The sequence below is a fragment of the Typopeltis vanoorti genome, chromosome 3 (genome assembly GCF_054136105.1).
Source record: "Typopeltis vanoorti isolate ZY-2024b chromosome 3, IOZ_Tvanoo_1.0, whole genome shotgun sequence".
NCBI lineage: Eukaryota > Metazoa > Arthropoda > Arachnida > Uropygi > Thelyphonidae > Typopeltis > Typopeltis vanoorti.
The window spans coordinates 176,666,626-176,690,083 of NC_143551.1; the positions used below are offsets into that span (position 1 = coordinate 176,666,626).

A 23,458-nucleotide genomic window follows, 5' to 3' on the forward strand; every position below is an offset into this window, starting at 1 on the left:
GAATTTCTTTCACAAGGCAAGACAGTGAACAAGGAATATTATCTTGAGGTAATGCAGCGTCTTCGTGAGTCTATTAGATAAAAAAAAAACAAAAAAAAAGTATTATGCTTAGAGGGAAAACTGACGGATGCTTCATGATAGTGCACACGAACACACACACAGTACTAATCTGTAAATTTTTTTTTATGAAACACGAAACAATGGTCGTTCCACAGTCTACTTACTCGCCTGACCTTGCATACAGACGTTTTTATTCCCCAAATTAAAATTGATGTCGATAGGTCAACGTCAATTTCAATGTAAATTTTGAGTTGATTTACTCGAAGAAAAAATCGCCAGTGGAACTGCGTAGTATCCTGAAAGAAGTGTTCTAGAAATGTTTCAAAGGATGGAAGAAACGTTGGCAGTGGTCTATACAAAGTGGAGGATAGTACTTTGAAGGTGACAAAGCCAAATAGCTTCTAAGTTAGACAGGAAAATTTCTATTTAAAAGTTTGGAAATTTCCGAGACAAACCTTGTATGTTGAAAGTCATCATCATCAAATTCCTGACATGTACCCTCAAGGGGTGTACAGGATATGATAGTACTACATGAAAAATTTACATCATTACTAACTTCCTATCTACAATTTTCCTCCAAATCAGTCTGTTACTTGTCAAGACTCCAACATTATCAGATCTTATATTTCTATCGTCTGAGGCATTTTGTACCATATCAATCCACCTATATCTTGGTCTTCCTCTGGGTTGTTTTCCTGCCAAACTGGCAGAGAACACTTGTTTTGCTAATCTTTCCTTGCCCATTCTGTTTAAATGACCATACCACCTGAGATTAGCTATGCTAATGCATTCCTGGATGCTGACAATGTCAAGTTCTTTCCTAATATCCTCGTTTTTAATATGATATTGCCATTGATGCCATCTGTTCACACCTATAATCTTTCTCAGGACTCTCATATCTGTGGTCTCTAGTTTTTGGTCAAGTGTTTTACTTCTGACCCAGCTCTCAGATCTATAAGTTAAAACTGGTTTGAACACTGTCTTGTATACAGCTAATTTAGTGTTTCTACTAATTTCTCTCTTACTCCATGTGAATTATGTTGAAAGTCTACAGTATCAAAGTTGCTTTCAGTGCACTACACACAAGATCATGTTCATACTCATATTGCTAAAACCACCATGACTGCACCTATTAAAAACTGGTTGTGTACAAAATACAGTGGAGAGGAGAGTTAAGTGAGGAGAAATTAGACATAAAGGAATTCATAAAAGATCTTGAAAGAAAGAAAATGTAAGTCTGGCTTTATCTGTCTATGCTGCAAAGAAAAACATAATGTGGAATGAATTGAGATAAAAAGACCATTCTGTAGGAGCTATTTTACAAAATCAGAGAAGTCAAAGATAACAGCCACTTCAATCCATTCTTGGTTGTAGTCATAGGCAATGTTTTAAACACACTCTGACAAGTTATCCAGGTTACATCTATGTCAGTGGTATGTTTATCATCTGTACTCATGGATTGAAGATCAAATGCAACACACATCTTCTAATTCTCATTCAGCTGCTGCAAGCTTATGATGATTCAAGGTTCGATCACATTTCCATGCTACTTTTTTACCATTTTTAGATGTCTTAACTTTCAGTTTGGTTTCAGGAAGGGTAGGGGAACAAGAGATGAGATTGGACTGTTAAGAATAAATAGTAAGTAAAAGAAGTCTGGAAGTGAATAAAGAAGTTAATATCTGTTATATAGATTTTGAAAAAGCTTTTGACTTTGTAAAATGGGATAAGATGGTAGAAGTAATGGAAAATATTGGTATAGATTGGAAAGACAGAAGGCTAATTATTTTACTATATATGGGACAAACTGCCATGGTGAGAGACACATATATGGTACAACAGAACCATGTATCTCTGTCACCAATTTTGTTTAACACATGTATTCCGAAGCAATGATAAAAAGAAGCATTGGAGAATTCGGAAGAAGGAATAAAGATTGGAGGTAGACAGATATTTGCAATAATATACGCAGGTGACAAGGCATTACTATCAAATACTGAAACAGGACTACAACATCTGTTGAATAGATTACTGGAATCCTGTATCAATTATGGAATGAACATTCATCATCATGCATATCAAGGATTTAGGCCTAGCATGGTCTGGTCCGGCCTTAGACGTCATCGTTGAATCGTTTAAGAGGACGTCCTGGTTTTCTTTTTCCTAATGGCTTGTACTTTAAGACTTGTTTTGGTAATCTTTCTGTTTTCATTCTTTGAATGTGTTCCATCCATTTGTGTTTATATTTTTTAATTTTTCTATTACTGGTTCTTGGTTTAATTCTTTCATAATTTCTTAATTTCTTTTGTGATCAAATAGGGTATACTTTGCCATTTTTCTCATAAACTTCATTTCTGCTGTTGTTAATCTTTGTTTGTCTTTTTGTTTTATTGTCCAGATTTTGCTTCTACACATAAAGACCGGTAGAGCTAATCTATTGTATAATTTTAGTCTGGTTTGTTTTTGAACTAACCAGATTTGGTTTAAATATGGAGTTAATTACACCTGTTATTTTTAAATATTTTGCAATTTTTACGTTTATATCTTTTTCATTTTCATATGTGATCCTAGGTAGTTAAATGAATTCACCTGTTCTAAGATTTTGTTATCTATTACTATTTTAATTCTTGCTGGATCTATTTTTTAAAGGCCATAGTTTTTGATTTTGCTGTTGATATTATCATACCATAATCTTTGGCTATATTATTTAGATCTAAAATAGTTTCTGTAAGTTATCTTCAGAATTTGTTATTATTATTTTGTCATCGGCAAAGAGGAGAGTGTTTAAGTTTACTGTAGGAGAAAGTTTAATTCCTTGATGTAAATTTTTATGGCATTTTATTATTATTTCATTTAAGTAGATATTAAAAAGAGTTGCTGAGAGGAGACATCCCTGTCAGACCTATTTGTTTATCTCTCTCGTATATGATAGCTCGTGATTTAATCTTATTTGTATTTGATTATTTTGATATATACTTGTGGTAGCTTTTAGGATATTATTTGGTATTTGTCTTTCTTTTAATATAATAAATGTTTCTTTTAACTTTGTCAAATGCTTTTTTTTTTTTTTTTTTCAAAGTCAATAAGTGCAATATGTGTTTCTAAATTGTATTCTCTTATTTTCTCTATTATTAATTTTAGGCAAAAGGCTGGGTCTATACATGATCATCCTTTTCTAAATCCATTCTGTATTTTTAAAATAAAGTTTTCGGAATATTTCATTAGTTTGCTATTTAAGATTTTGCTATATATTTTTTATATAGCAAAATCTTAAATCTTTCTATAGTTTTTAGGGTAATCTCTATTACCTTTTTTAAAGATAGGAATCACAATTGTTGTTTTTTTTCATTCTATTGGGGGGGGGGATACCAGTTGAATAAATTTTGTTTAAAAATAATAAGAGTCTTTATTTGAATCTTGTTCCTGCATATTTATATAGTTCTGAACCTAGCTTATCTTCTCCAGGTGATTTTCCGTTTCTTGTTTCTTTCAGGCTGATTTCTAATTCGTTCTTTAGTTGTTTCCTTTTCATTTTCATTAATTGTTTGCCAATTGTCTTTTTTAAAATATTTGTCTGTCCACAATTCTGTGTAGTAATTTAGAAATTCTTCTAATTTTGATTCGATGTTTAATTTTATGTTTTCTTTGGTATCTGCATTTAAGTGTTTCAAAATCTTATATACAATGTGTCTTATTTTATATAAATCATGTTCTAAATTAGAAACAAATTAGTTCCATGATTCTGTCTTTTTCTGACTTCTCTTTTAGCTATGGCTCTTATTCTTTTATATTCTATTTCATCTTCTAATCTTTTACTGCTTAACCATTTGTGATGGCTTCTTTTTTCTTTTTGATTATTTCTTTGATTGTATCATCCCAGATCTTCAGTTTTTTTCCTTTTATTGAATTTTTTAGTCTTTCCTAAGCTTTCATTTGCTACTGCATTTAGTATTGTTTTTATGTTAAGCCATTCTATTTCTATTTCTTTATTTTGTTTTATTTTATCTAGATATTGGTTAATTCTTTGTTCATATAGCCATTGTACATTTGTGTCATTCAGTAGTCTAGTTTTATAAACAAATGTTTCAATTTTTCTTTCTGTTCTTGTTACTTGTAGCCATTTAGGTGGTAATCTTAATTTTATTTTAACAAGGAAGTGGTCACTGCTTATTTCATATCCTCTGTGAACTCTAACATCTAGTGAAAATTTTGATGTCTTTTCATTTAATATAATCTAATATTGATTTCCATCCTCTTGCTGCGAGCCTGTGTAGCTCAGTGGATGTGGCGTTTGCACACCACCGCGCTTGACCGCATGAAGGAAGACTTGATTTCGAGTCTAGTTGGCGACTAGAGGAAATTTTTCTAAGCCTTTTTTCGACCGGTTCCCGAGTTAGTCAATCTCTGGCGCGGGCAAGCAGGTTTTTCCTCCCGGAAACTCGGGTTTTTCGTCCTGTAAACTCAAGAAAATCGACCATTGAACCCGCATTATTTCAGACTTTTTTTTTTTTTTTTATCCTCTTGCTGCCCAAGTATATTTATGTATGTCTTTATGTTTATAGAAGGAATTCATTATTTTTAGGTTATTATAAACTACAAAGTCAATCAATTTTTTACCATTCCTGTTTAGAGTATGTTCTCCATGTATTCCTTTATTATTAAGTTTTGTAGCTGATTATAAAAATCAATATTATCCTGTTCTCTTCCTTCTTCTGGGGCATATAAACCAATTATTGTTAAATAGCCTCTATCTATTTTTATTCTAGCTTCTATTATTCTTTCATTCATAATTTATAATGTTTTAACTGTTTTGAAAGGGAGTTATGAATCCAAATCATGACTCCTGCTTGTGCTCTTTGGTCTCTGTCGACTCCACTGTATATCACATTAAAATTTTCGGTTCTCATAGTTCCTTTTAATTTCTTTTTTGTTTCAATGATTACTGCTATTTTAAAATTTCTTTCATTTAATAATTGGTCTAATTCTATTTTTTTATGCTATTCCTCTTGCATTCCAGTTTGCTATGTGTATTATATTTTGTCGTTTCCATTTTTGTTTTACCTTTTCCATTCCAGGGTCGTTTCCCTTAGATTCAATCCGATTATCTTTTTCTGTCAGCTTACAAGTAGAATTATGTTCTCCATGTCAGGGGACTAGCCTGACGATGGAATAGTTCAGTGGTAGGGCTGCTACCTTAAGGCTTCTGAACTAGCCTTCTTCTGAATTTAAACCCATAGGAGGTTTAGGGTGTATTGAAGGGGGAAAGAGTAGATTATAGAAGAATTATGGTAAGGTTTATAGGGAGGGCATAGTTGTAAGGCCAGAAATGAAAAGACCCCATGGCCCTCGAGTACTCCAGTAGGTCATAAAATAAGAAGAGTTGGCTGATAAGGCCTTATAGGAAAGATTAAAGTAAGTGGATCTTCCTCAAAGTAGAAGGAGGAGAGGATAGATCCAGCTAGGGGGGTCCATGGGAGTGTTGCTTCCCTTACAGTCAAGATGATTGCTCATTATGGCCCTGTTGGTCCACGAGTCCTTATTCAATATATTTGGACCACCCCCACAATATACACACATGCGCGCGTGCACACACACCCACATGTGGGCTTCCCTATCCGCCACCCAGGGGACGCGCTCTCTAGGGGTTACAGGGTCCCCCCCAAGAGGGAATTTTTGAGGGAATGAAAATTAACATCAGAAAAACAAAGGTAATGAAAATAGCAAGGAAAGAGACAAATATGGATATCAGAATAAATGGGGAAAAATTGAATCAAGTAAAGACATTTAAATATCTAGGAAGTGTTATTAGCAGTGATGGAAGATGTAAAAGTGACATAAAAGCAAGAATAGTGATTGGAAGAGATACTTTTAATAGAAAATGGAATTTATTCAGAAGTAAAATGGATAGAAACCTAAAGAAAAGACTAATAAAATGTTGTGTGGAGTGTTGTCCTTTATACAGCTGTAACTTTGACATCGAAGAAAGAAGAAATTAAGATTTTGGAAAGCTTTGAGATGTGGATTTGGAGAAGGATGGAAAAAATCAAATGGACAGATAAAATAACTAATGAAGAGGTCTTAAAAAGAGTAGAGGAAGAAAGAAGTCTGTTAAGGTGGATAAAAAGAAGCAAGGGAAACTGGATCAGACATATTCTGAGAGGGAATGGAATCATCAGAGATGCCATCGAAGGAAAAATAGATAGTAAAAGACCCCGAGGAAGAGTAAGGAAAACAATGCTAGATGACATGTTGAATGGAGACAGGTACACAACCTTGAAAGAGAAGGGCAGAACAGAAGAGAGTGGAAGGAAAGTTTCTGCTACTAAAAGCCTGCTCAATTGCAGAATACTCAAGAAGAACTTTCATGAAAATGTTTTGGAACAATGCTACCATCATTCACAACAAAAATAAATGAATAATCACACTTCGATTACTGCAGGAATCAAAATAGTTTTGAACCAAAATAAAATGTTCCTTCCAGAACAATTCAAAAGGAACTTTTTTTTTTTTTTCCCTAATTGCACAAATTATCCTTCATAGAAATGTTTTTGTTATCATGAATGTTTCATCTATCCAGACTGGAGCAATTTACTTGTTTCTCTGAAGATATATTTTTGGATTTGTACAAAAGGTTCTCTTCCATAAAATAATGCTCTATCTGAGGGGGGGAAGTGTGTGTATGTGTATATTCCATCAATTCAAAATAACTACAGAGGTATTACTTTATTATCAACCACAGTTGAAATTAAGATTTTCCAGCTTTTGTTTGATCTATTGCTATTTTTAGTTCCTTTTCAGTGATGTCTTAACAATTTATTGGTAGAGCAGTTGTTAGCAGTAGGTCTGCTAACTGGCTTGAATATTTCAGTAATTCTTGAAAGTAGTTTCTCCATTCTTTCATCAAGTTGGAATTTAATGATAGCTGCCATTAATGATCTACCATTTGTCATGTGTGACAATATTAAAGTGTTTCTAGTATCTCCAGTTTTATTGTCTTTCAATGTGTTCTGGAAAGATGCTGCAATTTCGGGGTTATTTAGTTTGTCCCAGTTGTATGGTTTTCTTGTAGGCCTATGGATGGAATCAGAACAGAAGCTTTCAAAAATGCCTGGTACAACAAATTCCAATCTCCTTGCCATAACAAATCAAGCATTAAAACACTGGAATAATACCTCAACAATGAAAACAAGGTCTCATAGTCCCTATACCCAAAAAGGGCAGTCTTAATAGAATGGATAACTACAGAGGTATTACTTTGTTATTAATCAGTTAAAATCTACAACAGGATGATACTCCATAGAATAGAACCTCATTTAACACCACTTCTAAGAAAGAAAAAAAAAACAAGCTGTATTTTTAAAAAAAAGATGTACGATAGAACAGATACATTGCATTAGGAGAATCATAGAAGGTTCACGTGTTAAAAACTAAGTCATTTTAACCTTTATATATTTGTCAAAAAAGCTTTTGACTCCATTAATAGAGAAACAATGTTTAAAAATACTCAGCTTCTATGGTCTAACCTTCAAAAATCATACAAGCAATCTCAGCACTTTATAAAGATTAGAAGGCTACAGTAATCTTTAAAGCAGAAACATTTGAATCCTTTCTGGTGACAACAGGAGGCTAGCAAGGTGTTGTACTATCACCTTATTTGTTCTTGGTATGCTTGGACTACATCTTATGGACCATCAACACAGAAGATCTTCATTTTACCATTGGAATATCCACCTGCATCATGCAAATAACTGAGCTTAGCTTTGCTGACGACATTGTACTTGTTGATACAGAACTAACAAATACACAAAAACATTTGTCTACTAGAAGCACAGGCTAAACTTATTGGTCTGCTGATGAACTCAATGGGTTATGAAAACCTTATACTTCATATCAACAATAGACTCTTGGAAAGAGTAAAGGACTTTCAATATCTTGGATCGTACATCAGCAATACAGAAAATGATATTAGGAAATGTAAACAGCTAGCTCTATTCTTCCATAATAAACTCTGTCCCATCTGGAAATCATCTTTAATGTCATTAAAGACAAAATTAAAACTGCTATGCAACCACCAGATCCATCTTCTTGTATGGTTCTCAAACCTGGACAATAAGCACTAAACAAAATCTACAGATCTAATTAACTCCTTTGGAACTACGTGTCTCAGGCTAACCCTTAGATATGCTTAGATGGACCGTGGAAACTAACTCTAATGTGCTATATTCTGGCTAAGCAAGAACCACTTGTCAATACAGTTGTCAAAAAATTACAACTCAGATGGCTTGAACATCAGCTCAGACATCCTGCATCCTGTACAAACCAGGAGGTGGCAATTGCATAGAGGAAGACCATGCAAAATCAATTTTTTGTCAATACATGTGTGAAACCATCAATAGACTGAACTGTAAAACTCCATCTGACACCTACCAGTTAGTTCAAGATAGAGAGAGACACTTGAAAGACCATATTTTGTAATCTTTAATTTTTTATATAAATCTTTTTTCACACTGTATCATATTGTGAATAAACTATGATGATGAGGATGATATATATATTTGTTTTCAGATGGAGCAATATTTTCTGAGTGAAATTTTTTTTGCTTTGAACCAGAACGATTTACCATAGCAAAAAATAATTTAGATCCCGTGGATTGAATCCTCAAAGATAGATATTCTAGAACTTAAACATCAATTGTTTCAGTAGGATAGAAATATATTTATTTAAAAAAAAAAAAAAATTCATTCCACTCTGGAATAATTGTCCATGGATGAAAAAGATTCATTCTCTGGATATTTATTTCAACTCCTGGATTACAGAATTAACCATGTCATAATTAAAACAAAGTGCATTACATTGAAACAATCTTAATAGCAATTGAATTTCCATTTTTTGTAATAGTGACCCTACCCATGAAATGTTAGAAATTGTAGTACATTTATGTTTTATTCTGTTTTAGACACTAAATAAAATATTTCTGTTTTAACCTGCTTCTTTCCAGTGAGCATGATGGTAGTTTCACCCCTAGCAGTGGACGAGGGGGGAAACAGCTTACCACTTACATTTCAGGATTCAAACACACATTTTATTGTTGTAAAGGAGAAATGTATTTGCTTAACTATTTGGACCAGCAGATTGCTAAATCTGCTGGTCTCATCAAGTGGGGGAGAAGGAGGGATGTGGAATCATGAACAAAATGAAGAGGATAAGATAAATTTCCTGAACTCTTTATATTTCATTGGATTCAAACTGGCATCCTTAGAGCACAGAAACATTGGTCGGAAAACATAAGGCTACTCAATCAAGTAATTGTTGGAAATAGAAACAATTCAAATTATAATGTTGGGGGTAATGGAAAGCTCTAACCCAACTGCTATCCAAAAGCTAAGGATGAACTATATTTTTACCTGTATATATGAAAAAATTTTCATGACTACAGACAAATATGGGCATAAATTTATTGCCAGCAAACTAATAAATTATATTGCACAAAAAGTTTGTTATAAATTTCATACAAATTAAATTGCAACATGTATTTGGCAAAAGTTACAAATTTCATAAGGACATAGTTAAGGAATTATGTACAGTGTTTACAGAAAACTATGCAAAGAGACACTTCAGTATAGAATATGTCCACCCTGAACTGCAGTGCAGTTCTCTCACAATGTCATACCATGCTTAGCACCAAGTTATTCAGGAGTTCTTGAGGCAACCTGTCCCACTCCTTCAGAGCAAAGATAAGGCCTTGTTTGTTATCTTGAGTAGAATTTTGAGCAGCAATGCATCTCCCTATTGTGTGCCAAATGCATTAAGGTTAAGATCTGTGGAGCATGCTAGCCACTCAATTTGATTAATATCCTCAGGCTTCAGAAGTATCTCCACTGCTCATGTACGATGTGGTATGGCATTGTCATCCATAAAATGAATTTCTTGCCTACAGCACCAAGGAACAATCGAACATAACATTGAAGAACTTCATTGCAATAATGTTCAACAGTTCATCCTTTTTCCAGCACTTATAGCTTAGTATGTCCATTAAGCATAATGCATTCCCACACCATGACCCCTAGTACAACCACATTTGTTGCTCTCAAGAACATTCTCACAGTGAGTAGTGCCACTTTCATGTCCGATCAAGTGTCATCTGGAATCGGAGGAAAGACTAAAATGACTCATCTGTAAAGAATACATTGGCCAATTGGTGTCTTGTCCAATTTTTATGGAAAATACAATACCACTGAAAACATGCTCTACAATGAGCTGTGGATAAATGGACTCATACTACAGGCCTTTTGGCATATAGGCCTACATGTTGCAGACATCTTGCCACCGTTTGTCGAGATATTTGTGTACCTGTGCTTGAATAGAGCTGACCTGCCGTGGTGCATCCATTATATTTTGCTGTTATAACCAAAAATCTCTTCATACTCCATGGTGGAGTGAAGGCAATCTCTTAGCGAACGTCTTAAACACATTCCATTGGTTTGAAATACCACCCAACATCTGGATACAAAGCTCTGTAAGATTCCAAATTGTCAATATCAGTAATTCTGTGGTTCGTCTTCAAGCTTACTAATAATTCTTTCCTGCATGAAATAATCTAGATAATCTCTTTGAAATATTATAAGACATCCAAGTTTGCAACTTTATTCCTTCACAAAAAGAGCTTCCTTCAAACATAATTTGCTTAGAACAGCCTTTTATCCTGATGAGTGATATCACGTGACCCCTTTGCATACAATTTGAAAATCTGAATGTGTTCCTACTTTCTAATTGAAATCGTTAGTTACACAAATTTCCAAAAGCTGATTCCTCTGAATTTGCAGATATAATCTTCAGAAATAGCATTTGTCCTTAGGTTGTGGACACCAGTGTATATATCATTTCTAGGACTTCTTACTCTATGCTATAATTGGAATCATTTCCATTGGTTTGTCATGTCTTGCTCTCTGATAAGTTTTTTTGTAATCAAATGATAAATTTAGCAAAATATTTGCACCTTAATTAACTTATAGTGTTCTACTGGTATTTTAACCAACACTCAATTTTTCTGTTTTACTGACTTCTGTCTGCACAACACAAAAGAAGATATAATCTTGAAGAGAATCAACATTAAATGTGTTTTCACGTCAAGATATTGTAGATACAGCCAGTGCATTCAAATTGCAAGGATATTAAACACAAACAGGCATGCACAGTGTGTTAAATATTTACTATTTTGATATGGGAATCTCCAAAGAGTGAGGTGCCATTGTTACTGATTCACTTACTTTACATGCTGCCTGTTATATTTATTCTTAATTCATTCACAGATGATGTATTAAGTACTTTCACCAACAGCATCTCCTACCAAGAAAAAATGCAATTGCACAGCTCCCAGGGTAACCTCTTTTCATATCAAGAAAAGTGTTATATCCACATCCACCCTATATGATGCTTTTACTAATGTATTTCTGTCATGTCTCCTCTCCTTCACCTGTTTACTAGAGTTTGTAATTCATATTCCCTAAAGCTTTCTTCTTACCTGTCTTCTGCAGTCCTGATTTTATTTTGGTTAACTACTTCTGTAATAATTTGAGAGATAATGATTTTCCAATTCCTCTGTCATTTTTATAGCCTTTATGACTTATGTCTCTTGGCAACATTACATTTTCTTCTTTTCTTGATGTATTCATTATAGTTTGCTTTTTTATTTAGCTGTATTTTTGATAATAGTTGATTTAAAAATTGATATAGTGCTTTCTTTCAGTTACTTTAGTCAAGCATTGAGATTGTTAGAAGAAGATGATTCAATCTATTGCATATCTGCTTGGAATGATCAGGTAATTTTTCATCCCTTATGATTGTGTGAATATTTGAGAATCTCATCGTTATTATAAACAATATCCCAATCTAGTACCTTCAAAAAATTCTCAACTACCAGAAATGGTTGTCTTGGAAGAACATCCCATTATAACTGTTGAAAGTTTTTCTGCTTGGTTATATTATAAATTAAAGATGCCAAGAAATTATATTCTTGGTTTAATCCTTTATCCAAGTGTAAGCAAACAAAGTTTGTGCGTGAAGTAACTTCACAACTGGGCAACTTGTATATGGAGGCTAATAACTTCACATCACTTCTCTTAGTATCCAATAATTTATGGACATTGTATAATGTTATGTATTATGGGAAGGGTCAATACCCAAACTGGTTGCAACCTTTATTGACATCCCATCAGTGGGAGCCATACCCAACTGATGCCATAGTTGAAGTAATGCAGAAGTCATATTTCCATATAAAAGTAGCAAAAAGGTGTCACATCTTATTAAAATACTCTGGATTAGAAATAGATGTTGAAAGTTTTTCCACTTGCTTATACTATAAATTAAAGATACCAAGAAATTATATTCTTGATTTAATCCCAACTGTGTGCAAACAAAGTTTGTGCATGAAGTTCACAACCGGACAAATTCTATATAGAGGCTAATGACTTCACATCACTTGCCTTAGTATCCCATAATGCAAAACACATCTCCTTACAGACATGTATAATGCACTTTGCATTATGGGATACGAAGATAAGTGATGTGAAGTCATTAGCCTCTATATACGAGTTGCCCAGTCGTGAAATTGCTTCATGCACAAACTTTGTTTGCATACAGTTGGATAAAGGATTACACCAAAAATATAATTTCTTAGCGTCTTTAATTTATAGTATAACCAAGTGGAAAAATTTTCAACATCTTTCTGTAATCCGGAGTGTTTTAGTAATAAGATGTTGACACCTTTGGCTACTTGTATATGAAAATATGACTTCTGCATTACCTCAACCTTGGTATCACTTCTGGGTCTGACTCCTGTTGATGAAACCTCAATAAAGGTTGAAAGGTCCAGGTATTGACCCTTCCCATAATACATAGCATTATAAATATCTGTAAGGAGATGTGTTTTGCATTATAGGATACTAAGGCAAGTGATGTGAAGTCACTTCACACACAAACTTTGTTTGCTTACACTTGGATGAAGGATTAAACCAAAAATATAATTCCTTGGCATCTTTAATTTATTCTCAGTATAACTGGTTAGGTTCATTCATAAAGCCACAATACAGCCTGTATTAAAAAGGAATCTTTTTCTGATTAAAAGTAGCCAAGATATTTCTAAAGTTATATTACTGATATTATGAAATATAAAACATAAGAATATATAGGTATTATTTCTGGGAAAATTCCCATGTTACTCCTCTTAAAAACTTATTTTTACAGTTATTTGCCTGCTTTCGTTTAGGAGTGCCCCTTTTTTAATGTCTGGCTTTTTACTCAAGAATTCTTAGGGCATTACAGATGTATTAGAGATAAATATATGCAGAATAAAAGAGGAAGGGAATTCACACATACATTTTTTGGATGTTGTTGGCTGTCTTCTTTCTGCGATGTGCATACTTCTGCTGTTAGGCTGTTAAAAGGCGGGGGGTGTTTGAAGCAATGTGGGAGAAATAATTTGAAAAAACCATAGATTTTTTTTTTTTTTTGTATATATATAATATTATTAAGGGTGGGCGGAGCACTTTTTTGGAGGGGGGGAGAGATGAAAAAAGGTTCTGAAAATAGAAATTATTTTTTTGAGGCAGGAGAAAGGTTTATGAGAGAACTGCCTCACCTGATCCCTTCTCCCATAAATCCTACTCTTTCCTCAAAAAAAAATTTCTATTTTCAGAACTTTTTTCATCTCTTCCCCCCCCCTCCAAATATAATAATATAATATATATACTATATAAAAAAACCTGAGGTTTTTTCAAATTAATTCTCCTATATTGCCTCAACCTCCCCACTTTTTCTAACGCCCCCCCCCCTTCCTTTTAACAGCCTAACAGCAGAACTATGCACATCCCAGAAAGAAGAGCCAAGAACATCCAAAAATTCTGGGAAAATGTATGTGTGAATTCTCTTCCTCTACACCCTCTGTCCAAAAAGAAACTGAACTTTTCGAAAATAGAAGAAACTAGTGGTTCCACCTGTTATATCTTTTTGTTGTCGAAAGTGGCAACCTTCATTAGTGTTGTCAACTGTTTGACATTTGTTTCATTAGAAGCAGAGTTATAGTGCCAAGAGTGACAGTTTGTTTTGATGAATGGTTGGAAAATGAGTTTCAAGCAGAGAGCTGCAATTGACTTTTGTGTTAAACTTGGTAAAAGTTTTACCGAAACACATCAAATGCTTCAAAAAGCATATGGTGATGAATGCTTATCCTGTACTCAAGTTTATGAGCGGTTTAAGCGATTTCAAAGTAGCCGTGAGATGCTTGAGGACGACGAAAAGCCGGGCTGTCCAAAAACTGGACTGAGTAAAGTTAACATCCAAAAAGTGTGTGATTTCATCAAAGAAAACCTGAAATCGTCTGAGATTGATTTAAGTTTGGGCCTTCATAAGTTGAATTTGCGATTTGTTCCCCACAAGTTGACCGACGACCAAAAAAAATGTATCGAATTGAACACTGCAAGGACCTCATTAAAACCGCTCGTAAAGACTCAAACTTCCTTGAAACGATCGTTACTGATGAAGAAATGTGGTGTGTTGAGTATGAGCCCGAAACAAAGCACTAGAGTGCTAAGTGGAGATCATCAGAAGAGGGGCATCTGAAAAAAAAGTCGCTTGGATAAGTCAAAAGTAAAGAAAATGCTGCTTTGTTTCTACAATTCCAAGGGCATTATCCCCAAAGAATTCGTTCTGCCTGGCCAAACGGTCAATAGCGAGTTTTATCTCAAAGTTTTGAAGTGATTGATAATGAGAATTTGTCACGTATGGCATGAATATCGTGAAGCAGGCAGCTGGTCACTTTTGCAAGATAATGCACCATCTCATCGTTTGAACATTGTGAGACAGTTTTTGTGCAAAAACCAAGTTTGGGTGTTGGATCATTCACTGTATTCACCTGATTTAGCACCCTATGATTTCTTTCTCTACCCTCAACTTCATTTGCTGATGAAAGCGATATGACACCATTGAAAACGTTCAAGCGGCAGTAAACACGACCCTCAACAGTATCCCAAAAACCGATATTCAAAACTCATTTAATGAATTAATTGACCATGCCAAATGCTGTATCGAAGCTGAGGGGGAGTGTATTGATTGAAATAAATGATCTGAATAATTATAATTGGCCTGTGTTTTATTTTCTATCAAAAGTTCGGTTTCTTTTTGAACAGAGGTTGTATTATTCCGCATATATTTGTCTCTATGATACATCTGTAATGCCCTAAGAATTCTTGAGTAAAAAGCCAACGACATTAAATAAGGGGCACTCCTAAACAAAAGCAAGCAAAATAGCTGTAAAAATAATAATACATATTCTAAGTAAAGAAATTACCGAATTGGCTTATATTGAAAATAAACATTTATTATGAGCAGAAGTTCAGTTCCAAGACCATTCTCAATGTAAACATTGAGAATGGTCTTGGAACTTTGTTCTGTTGTCTAATAGAACAAAGTTCCAAGTTAGACAATAGAACAATGAAAAATTATAGCATGTGATTTAACATTCATTGTTAGAAGATAGTTGATCTGTAACTATTAGAATTTGAGGAAAATGTCATTGAAATACTGAAAAAGAGAGCCAGAAGACTTCACTTCAGTGATATAAAATTATTCAAATTAAGTGTATATTTAATGCAACATTATTTCAAAGCTGAATAGAGAAACTACTAGAGTTTCATGCTGAATATAGATAGTATAAAAGTTTTGGGAGATCCAAGCATAAGCAAACCTTTCATGACAGGGGCAACTCGTAGTAAAGGTGGAGTAAGCTCTGATCACTATCCTTTGCATTAAAGTATTATACATTATGGGGGAGGGTCACTACCCAGACCGGTTTTGACCTTTTTTTGAGGTCTCGTCGGTGGGAGTCAGACCCAGATGTAAATACTCAGGTTGTAATGATGCAGAACTTATACTTTACCACGCGAATTGCTAAAAAAGATGTCGCATCATAAAAGGCACCAAGAATTACTAAAAAAGAGAGCCAAAAAGGCTTCACTTCAGTGATGCAAAATTGTTCAAATTAAGTAGATATTTAATCCTACATTATTTCAAAGCCAAATAGAGAAACTAAAAGAGTTTCATGCCGAATATAGAAACTATAAAAGTTTCGGCGGATCCAAGTGTAAGCAAACCTTTCATGACAGAGGCAACTCGTAGTAAAGGTGGAGTAAGATCTGATCACTATCCTTAGTATTTCCCATAATGTAAAACACATCTCCTAGAAGACATGTATGATGTTATACATTCAAATTATTTATGGGGGGGGGGGTCATTACCCAGACAGGTTTTGACCTTTGAGGTCTCGTCAGTGGGAGCCAGATCCAGTATAAGCATCCATGTGAAATTGCAAGTCATTCTATCAAGTGGTTTGTTTCATACCATTACACACCAGAATCCAAACAGCAGTCAAAACCGTGGACAGAAGTTAGTTTTTCAGTGCCAAAGAAGACAAAGTCGGTTCCATCAGCAGGAAGGGTCATAGTGTCAGTGTTTTGAGATGCTAAAGGCATTTTGTTTATTAATTATCTTGAAAAGGGTAAAACAATAACCAGGGAATATTATTCCGATCTTTTAACCAGACTAGATGAAAAAATTCGTGAGAAAAGACCCGGTTTGTAGGGGGAAAAAACATCTTTCATCAGGACAATGCACCTACCCACAAAGGTGTTTTGGCAATGGGAAAATTAAGGGATCTGCACTATGAATTGTTGGAACATCCACCCTATTCCCCTGATTTGGTTCTCTTTGACTGCTATCTCTTCCCAAAACTAAAACTCTTCCTTGCTGGTCAGCATTTTTCTTCGAATCAAGAGGTGATTGCAGCTGTAGAGGAGTATTTTGCAGATCTTACTGAGAACCACTACAGGAACGGGATAATGGCGCTGGAGCATTGCTGGAATAAATATATTAAGGGAGATTATGTTGAAAAATAAAAATCATTTTGAAATTATAAATTCGTTTTTTCATTGTTAGGCCGAGAACTTTTCAGACCATCCTTGTATATCAATGAAAAAACGAATTTATAATTTCAAAATTATTTTTATTTTTCAACATAATCTCCCTTAATACATTTATTCCAGCAATGCTCTTTTAACCAAACAATTAGAATTTTTTTTCACTTAAATTATTGTTTAATCCTTTTATTTAAGTGAAAAAAAAATTCTAATCTTAATCAAACAGACTGTATGCCTCTGAGTTTTGGGAAATAATTTTTTCCTGATCAAGACTATTTTAATAATATGATGCACCATTTTATGAGTTTTGTATTGATTCAAGCTCATTATCTTCCTGGGTTTAGTTCTCACTGATGAGACCTCAATAAAGGTCAAAACCAGTCTGGATAGCGACCCTTCTCATAATGGATATCAGTATACATATTATTATTATTCGTGACACCTCCAAGGAGTCAGAAGACTCATATCTGTGCATTATAATATAATGAGGCAACTGATGTGAAAATCAATAGCTTCTATAACTAGTCTAGTTATGAAAATTGCTCATCAACAAACTTTGCTTACCTGGGTAAAGAATTAAACAATAATATTTTTTTTTGTCAAGTATAAAATATAAAACAAAACATCCAAATCAGAATACTGGTTGGGAAAACATGTCAAAGCCTTAAATAGTCTGTTTTGTATTTAGGGATATGAACACACAAGTGAGGATGCAGGACTCTTATATAGGGTGGAAACAATGCCAGGTTTAGGATGGATATTGAAACGTTCATTATATAAAGAAGAATTAGAGCCTCGCTGGCCTACTCCAGAAAAGGTAAATTTCAGTTTTTCTTATCAGATCTTATAGAATCATATTTAAACTTCAAAGTATAATAATTTGTTGTGGATACTTAGATGTTGATTATCACTCATGTCGATGATGTTTAGTGGAGGGAAACATACATTTAAAGATAATTACTAACTGAATAAGGCTTAGGACTTGGGGATAATGGCATATAGAGAGTTTAAGTTCACAAGCATTTTGCAAAAGTTGGTAAAATCACTCAAAGGATTACTCTGATGTTGAAAAATACACCAGTAAATATAGGGAGGTTATTATCCTTTTTTAGAAGACTAGGATGTGGCTGGATCTTGACAACTGTGCACAAATCACATGGATATCTTGAGGATCAGGAGGTGGTGGACAGGATTCAGAGACAAGTGACCAAGTTGGTGACAAGTCTGTGGAATGCTGCCTATGAGTATAGGTTGAAGGTGTTTGGGTTGCAAAGTTTAGTTGAGGGGACATAATAGAAACATAACTTATTAAAGGGGTTCTATAAGACTGATACGAAGAAAATATTTTGTGGAGAATGGTTTGTAAGGGTGTGTGGACTTAAGTTTTTGTGTGGAGAATGGTGAATAAGTGGAATGGACTGCTGAAAGCAGAATGAGTTTAAAGGAAGTATGATAGGTTTTGTGTATATAAAAGTTAGTATGGATCTTCCATGATGATTCTCTGGACTCTGTGGAGATACCTGTATAATGATAATAAATTTATTCAGCTAATAGATTATCTCAGTATTTCACCTTGGTGGCCAAGGCATCTTCTTGGGCACAAAAAATATCTAATATCTGTGTGGAGGAACACAGAAGTTGTGCCCAATTACTTGCACTACGTCTGTTCTTGAGTAGGACCATGCCATATGTATTAGATCACCAGATCCAGTGAAACAAAACTTCCCTTTTATACAGTAGCAGATATAAATCTGGGAGGTTATTTTATCAGAGCATTATAATATACTCCAAATCTTAGCAAATTCAGCTATCTCACTTCTCCAAAATCTTGGAGACTGATCTTTAAGATTCTATCATCCATAGAGGACACCATTTAGGACTGTAGCAGGAAGACAATCCTGACAGTATGCCTGTTCCACTGCTTAGTGTATTTCTTTGAGCCCATGAAGAGTGAAATCGAAATATTGGTATAATAATCTGTTAGCTAAATAAATTTAGTTAGTGATTAGTTTTTAGTTAGTCATTTTCTGAAGGGATGAACTGGAGCATCAAGTAAGGTCAAGGGACATTCACCCCTACAGTAGTCCAGGACCTCATTAAATGCCTATAGGAAGAATGGTCCAAAATTTCTATTGATCGCTGTTGTATCTTGTGGAAAGTATGTCCCATAGGATTGCAGCAAAAGGAGGTCCTACAACTTATTAAGGTGACACTATGGCTGTTTCTTCCTACATTATGGTGTCTGTTGACCTATTTCCAAGCATTGTATGGACATTGTTTTGTAGTCTGTCTGAATTCAGTAAACCCACTTATTTAGTTAATGTGTGTTATTTGATCGAACATTTTTATAATGTTTTTGAATGCATTTACTTTCAACATTTGTAAAGAGCACTGATTGATTTTTTACATAAAAAGGTGATTCAGAATATAGTGTTACAACTGAAACTGTGTGTGAAAATGATCAAATATCAGTGATAAATGATAAACAGTAATCGATCATGATAAAATGTAAGAGATTTTTTCTTCATGTCTGATAGACTGATAAACACATTTAATATATTAGTTAATATATTTGCTTAAACATTTAGTAGTCACAAATGATACAAATTAGTCATTGCATTAACAAAAGCTTATAAATTGACCAGGTCCAATATAGGACCACATGACTGATATATTAAGCTACCATGGTACTCCACCCAGGCTGACATCTGATGACTATTGAGATATTTGCCTGACTGGTGAGGTTGCACAAAATTTTTCAAGCAGGGATCGCTCTAGACCAGTGGTTCTCAACCTTTTATGCTTCACATATCCCATGGAAATGTGTAACTAGTGTACCCCTTTTATAGATAAAACTGTAGTTATAGTATAACAATGGGAATAAAATAAAATATGTATATACATGTTAAATTTTGTATTCATAAATTACATATATTAATAAACACAGAATGACATAAACAATTTAACAAACATGTATAGACATGAACTACAGTGCTGCTCTTCATCACTCAGTTCTCAGAAATTAATCAGTATCAGTGTTTCCAACTTAGTGACTTTGTTACTAGATCTAGTGACCTTTGAGCTCTTAACATGTACCCCAAAAATTTTACCACATACCCCCAAGGGATACTCATACCACAAGTTGAGAACCCCCTACTCTAGACTATGCAAATTCAGACCTTGATATGAAGATCAAAATTTCATTGCAGTGATTTTATTATTTTTACTTCAAATAGTAGTTCTGAATGAAATAGTTGATTGTGTCCACATGTGAGATACCTATTTGTATCATAATCAGCTATATATTCCAAACTTAAAAACTGCTTTTTTAATTATATAAAAAATTTTCTTTGAATAAGTTATTATAAAGATGAGAAGGTGCGAGTTAATACTTTGGATTTAAAATTTATACCTGTTCATCTTGTCTGAACACACTAATTGTACCCTTACACCATCTCCAATGTCCACTAAATACATGTTTGTGTATGTTAATTGATTTCTGGAACAAATAAAATTACAACCTATTTATTTATTTCTTTTAATGATCTTTTTTATGTGAATCCCATCCATGAAAGGTTATAAAACTGTTTATGTTTAGTACTGTGGGTGAAATAAGCATTGGATAATCCTTATTCCAATTCCAAAAAAATCAAATCCCAGTGATTGTGAGAATTACAGAACCATCACTTTAATTTCACATGTAAGTAAAATTATGCTGAAAGTGAGCCAAAAAAAAAAAGAGGCTGGAACCATATGTGAATAGAGAAATGTCAAAAGAACAGGTAAACTTTAGGAACTAGAGACCAGATAGTGAACATGAGATGGATTATGGAAAAACAGTGGAATTTCAGAAGGAAATATTCATCCATTTTATTGACTATAAAAAAGCTTTTGACTGCATGGATTACAAAAGACTGTGAAATGTGATGAGAGCAATGGAAATACCTAGGTATTAATTATTTCTTTATTAGGAAACTGTATGACAACTAAAAAGCTTCAGTAAAGACGGTCTTTACAGATGGTATTTGAGTGAAGAAGGGGTACAACAGGATTACATACTGATCTGTCTTTTTAATATTTATAGTGAATACTAGAATGGCTGAATTAGACAAAACCCAGCAAGAATTAAGATTGGTGACAGAAAAATAAATCATTTAAGATATGCAGATGATACAGTCCTCATATCAGAAACTAAGGAAGATCTGGAGCAGTTGATTCTGTTGGTTAACAGGGAAATCAAAAATAAAAAGCTGGGCTTAATTCAGACATCAACAAAACAAAATGTTGGCATCTGCCAATTTGGATGAACTTTTGATTGGAGATAAATTAAAGGTGGTTCGAAGTTATGATTACTGGGTCCAGAATAAGAATTGATAGTCAATGCAGAGATGAAATTAAAAGGAGGATAGCCATGTTAAACCTGACAAAAATTATAAACGATAGAGATGTTAGTAAGGCTACAAAAATTAGAATTATCAAAGTAATGGTATTTCCAGTAGTGATAGATGGATGTGAAATCTGGATCATTAAGAAGAAAGACAGCAAATTAATTGACTCATTTGAATTATGGCCATGGAGGGAACTATTAAGAATCCCATGGACTGCAAGAATGACTAATAAGATTTTCAAGAATATAAAGACAGAATGCTCCAAGGAGCATTCTGCCTTTATGTTCTGTAAAATACATTTTATATTCTGTCTTTTACAGAATATAAAATTTCTATTTATAATATTTTATAACAAATATTTCTGTTTATATTCTGTAAAACAATCACAACTAAACAGAAATTAATGTACTTAGAGCATATTATGAGAGCAGATGAATAATTGGAAAAAGCAGTTATGTTGTGGATGATCAAGGGCATGCGAAGGAGTGGAAGACTGCAAAATAGAGTTGAACAGATAAACATAAAGGAACTTACCAACTTGAACTTGAACTGCTAAAAGAAAAGACAAGAGGCTGAGTGAGATGAAGAGCCTATATCCACAAGATAAAGAGTCTGATATGGCTGAATGGCACATAATAATTCTTATTCCATCCATCTCTACAGATCAAAGACAGTACTTTTTTTTTTTTTTTTTTTTTGAAGCCACTTAAGTCTCCTCCAGTAAGTACAATGGGTGGCCGTCTTTCATCAAATGATGAAATCATTTATGCCTTCATACCTTGTAACCACAACCTGTTGGTTGGCAAGCAGCGATACTATCCATTTGGCCAGCCTGGCTGGTAAGCTTTATTCATTATTTTATTACTTGAACAGCCATTATTCATTAAATTATTTTTCTGTTCTTAATTGTCATCATTGTGTTGAGGCTGCAAAATTTATATGTGTGACTTACTTTCTAGCTATGGGACTGGGATATGTGGATGAGGCTTCCAGATATTCGGAAAGGAAGGGAATGTGTAGTTCCTGATGTGTCCCGTACTTATCATTTTGGTTCTTCTGGATTAAACATGAATTCCTATTTTCAGGATGTGTATTTTAAGAAGCATGCATTTAATACACAATCATATGTTGAACTGAAAGATCTAGACAGGTAAATTTTAAAAAAGATCTCTGACTTTATCATGACTTAAAATTATAGTACATTTGCATTCTGACATATTTGATATGTTATGCTTAATTGAAACTTAAATTTTACTGTAGTGTAAAGCAAGAAAAGTATGAAGAAGTGATTCATGATCTCTTACGGTAAGTCATGTTTTTCATATTATTATTTTTTTTTTTTTACTTAGTATTTTTTTGTGTGTGTTCAGTCTTCTGTTTTATTTCAAAAATATTAGTAGTTTTTTTAGTATATAAATTATAGTATATTGAAGCTTCTGGTAAGACAATATGCAAGATTTTGGTCTCCAGAAAGCATAATATAGTTTATCTGTATAAAGTCATTGCTAAATAGAAATATCATTCATTCCTGCTCAATTTCGCTTTGATATATTTGAAGTGAGAAATATGATGCGGATGAACATTTTAAGATAGTGAGTCTGTTACCTCGGTATGACAGAGAAGAGTTGAGAAGGAGGGCCATAATTGCAAATGACTATGTGTAGTTTATGCAGGAAGAGTGGTATGAAGTTTGTGGATGTGTGGAGTGAGTTTGATGGGCGAAAGGACTTATACAAGACGGATGGTTTGCATCTGAACGGATTTGGTGTGCGGAGACTGGAAAAAGTGTTCATAAACGAAGTGAAAGTGGATGTGCAGAATCAGGGAAACTAGAGCTCTTGGTGGGGGGGGGATAAGCAGACATCAGTGAGGCAGGTGAGTGTAAGAATGTGTATAATATGCCCGAGTTAGTACGAAGGACAACAAATCAGGATGGAATAATTAGTATAAGGCATCAAGATAGGGGTGGGACTAACGGGCTTCCGCACTTCATGTATACTAATGCCAGGAGTATTAGGAACAAGAAGGAAGAATTTTTGGCCT

General features: G+C 34.0%; 1 protein-coding gene across 5 annotated transcripts in view; it reads left to right on the forward strand.

Moving 5' to 3' along the window:
• The window catches only part of LOC150108763 (protein O-linked-mannose beta-1,2-N-acetylglucosaminyltransferase 1-like), a 603,478-nt gene that overhangs the window by 506,308 nt on the left and 73,712 nt on the right, over positions 1–23,458 (forward strand). For all 5 annotated transcript variants that reach the window (XM_090416229.1, XM_090416227.1, XM_090416226.1 and 2 more), the window contains 4 exons: positions 11,807–11,879; positions 17,716–17,844; positions 22,375–22,565; positions 22,676–22,720. In XM_090416229.1, coding sequence (XP_090272355.1) covers positions 11,807–11,879; positions 17,716–17,844; positions 22,375–22,565; positions 22,676–22,720 — 438 coding nt within the window. The remainder of the gene's footprint in view (positions 1–11,806; positions 11,880–17,715; positions 17,845–22,374; positions 22,566–22,675; positions 22,721–23,458) is intronic.